The following is a 2,205-nucleotide window of genomic DNA, read 5'->3' as shown; positions in this document are numbered from 1 at the left end:
ACACATACGTTAGTATTCGACTAATTGAAAGAGCCACTTTGGCGGTTAGGTGTTTACCTTTTGACTTAAATTCCGAAAAAGCACGTTCCACCGAATTTTCGTTTGTTCCATTTTTTTCGTCGTCGTCGTCTTCTTCTTCTTTCCCATCGAACAGATAAATGAAATGAGTATATCTTTCAATTTCAGAACACCACACTGAGAGAGGGCGAGAAGTAAAGAAAAGAAAAGAATGTATGGAGGACATGAGAAAAGGAAGAGTAAAAAATCACTGGTCGAAGGGTTTGTTTGTATCACTGTGTGCATGTTGACACGCCGATGACAGTCGCTGAAGGTATGCCAATTTCAAGATGCTTTACTTCAGTGTTTTGTAAGAGAAATTCTTGACTTGATTTTTCAAAAACGGATCCAAACATGATGCGATGCGATGCACGATACAAAATATGGGCATGATAAGAGAATACATGTAGTAATGGAGAAAGATACAAAATAAAAATGGGACGAAAAAGACGCGCAAAACGTTGATAAGCGTCAGCCAATTTGGTGTCAAGTGTAAGACGGAGAGAGAGAAAAATACCGAGCATTATCTTGAAAATTATAATCATCGGATAATCTGGTGGAAAAGCGATTTTCCAATATCGAAACAAAAACTTGCTATCGATCGACGACGAGAAACAACAACAACAATAACAAATTTATGTGCAAATTTATCTAAACAATTGGAGTTTAAAATAAAATCGAATCGTTCAATCGCTTATTCTTTTTACAGCCTTTTCGATTGCTATTAAATCAGCAATTTGGTTGATTTCATTTCTTTTTTTTTATTTATTGAACATTTTAACGCTAACCTGACATTTTTGGATAGGACTTCTACGAAAAAAAATTTATATGACAAAATGTTTAAAATTAAAAAGAATAATACGATTGAAAATGGTTATCAGTAATGTGACTTTTCTTTATGTTGAATGAATGAAACGACTTCCTTGTGGCGAGCAAATCCCAGTGATTTATGAGTCCCAAAATGAGCTCAAACAAGCTTTCTGCAATGGAACAAAACGAAAAAAAAGGAAATTAGTATTTTTGTTGAAAAAAATCCATAAAAAACACGCCAACAAAAGAATGTCCACAAAAAGCGAACATACATCAGATATCATATGAGCTGATATGTCACCGGAACTCTTCTCCCATTTTTCATCGTGACCAGTCGAACCGCATAAGATTTTCTTTTAGTTTGTCTGCAAGAAGAAAAACAAACAAAAAACAATCAACACTTTCTCTCGAAACAAGCGACGAATTCTTTCGATAGCAATTAATTTGAATTTTGAAAAAAATGGTCTCAAATCATTTTTACCTCTGACAGTTTCAATGTCATCGTCGCAATTATCCTTTTTTTCAAAATTCACAATGAAGTACACCACGTGTCACTTAAAAATAAAATAATCTTGGATAAAATTGAAAACTCAAAAAATATAGAGAATCAACATACCCACAACATTTGAACGCTGAGAAACGAGCATCAACATAATTACCGCAGTGCGGGCATTCATCTTTGTACAGGGCGTTCACCTGCTGCAGTTGCAAAACATCTCGCTGTAGCTGGGTAATCGCGCCTTGCTGTTGGGTAATCGTGGCTTGCTGTTGGGTAATCGTGGCTTGCTGTTGGGTAATCGTGGCTTGCTGTTGGGTAATAACTGTATTCATCGAATTTATTTCACGTTTTATGAAATCGAGGCTGTTCTTTGTATCAGTTTGATTGTTCTCAATAGCATTTATCGCTCGATCGAGTGGAGTTGCCATCTTTTTTCGAAATCTGTGAAAAAAAGCATGTGAGAATCGATTATTCCCTTTGTCCGCAAGATATATACATAGAAAAATAGAAATTAAAAGTAACTAAAGCACTAAACAGTAAACACATTTTGATGCCAGACGATGAATTCTGTGAAATACCGTGTGTATACAATCTGAGCATTTGAACGTCGAAGAAATGCGATGCTGGTTGAAATGTGAGCGCGCGTGGTGTGACGTTGTTTTGCCACAGACATGCTTTGAATTTCCAGAGCCACACACATATACACATACAAATGCAGTCGTGTGTCGCGCCTCTAACCACCTCACTGCAGGCAAACGGTTGTGTGCTGTGATGTTGTAGGAGGTCTCCACGTATATATATATATATATATATATATATATATGTAAATACACGATCAA

At 36.1% G+C, this 2,205-nt stretch overlaps 1 protein-coding gene across 3 annotated transcripts; it reads right to left on the bottom strand.

Annotated features, from left to right (window-relative positions):
• Positions 1-55: 55 nt before the first annotated feature.
• Positions 56-1,859, bottom strand: LOC129570906 (uncharacterized). Of its 3 annotated transcripts, XR_008688185.1 has the most exons (4): positions 1,484-1,859; positions 1,349-1,421; positions 1,140-1,232; positions 77-1,037 (listed from the first exon to the last, which is right to left on the bottom strand). XR_008688185.1 is itself a non-coding variant. In XM_055450627.1 (2 exons), exons 1-2 carry the CDS (start codon positions 1,792-1,794, stop codon positions 1,397-1,399), a joined length of 336 nt encoding a protein of 111 aa, XP_055306602.1. In that variant the 5' UTR covers positions 1,795-1,856; the 3' UTR covers positions 1,251-1,396. The 3 variants fall into 3 exon arrangements, 1 of the variants encoding a protein (XP_055306602.1); XR_008688184.1 differs by lacking the exon at positions 1,349-1,421 and having other exon boundaries at positions 56-1,037; positions 1,484-1,857; XM_055450627.1 differs by lacking the exons at positions 77-1,037; positions 1,140-1,232 and having other exon boundaries at positions 1,251-1,421; positions 1,484-1,856.
• Positions 1,860-2,205: the final 346 nt, after the last annotated feature.

Source organism: Sitodiplosis mosellana, unplaced genomic scaffold (genome assembly GCF_009176505.1).
Source record: "Sitodiplosis mosellana isolate CC-2019 unplaced genomic scaffold, AAFC_SMos_1.0 Smas_scaffold_625, whole genome shotgun sequence".
In the NCBI taxonomy this organism is placed as follows: Eukaryota; Metazoa; Arthropoda; class Insecta; order Diptera; family Cecidomyiidae; genus Sitodiplosis; species Sitodiplosis mosellana.
The sequence above is the reverse complement of the archived record's forward strand: the minus strand, read 5'-3'. Positions and strand labels throughout refer to the sequence as shown.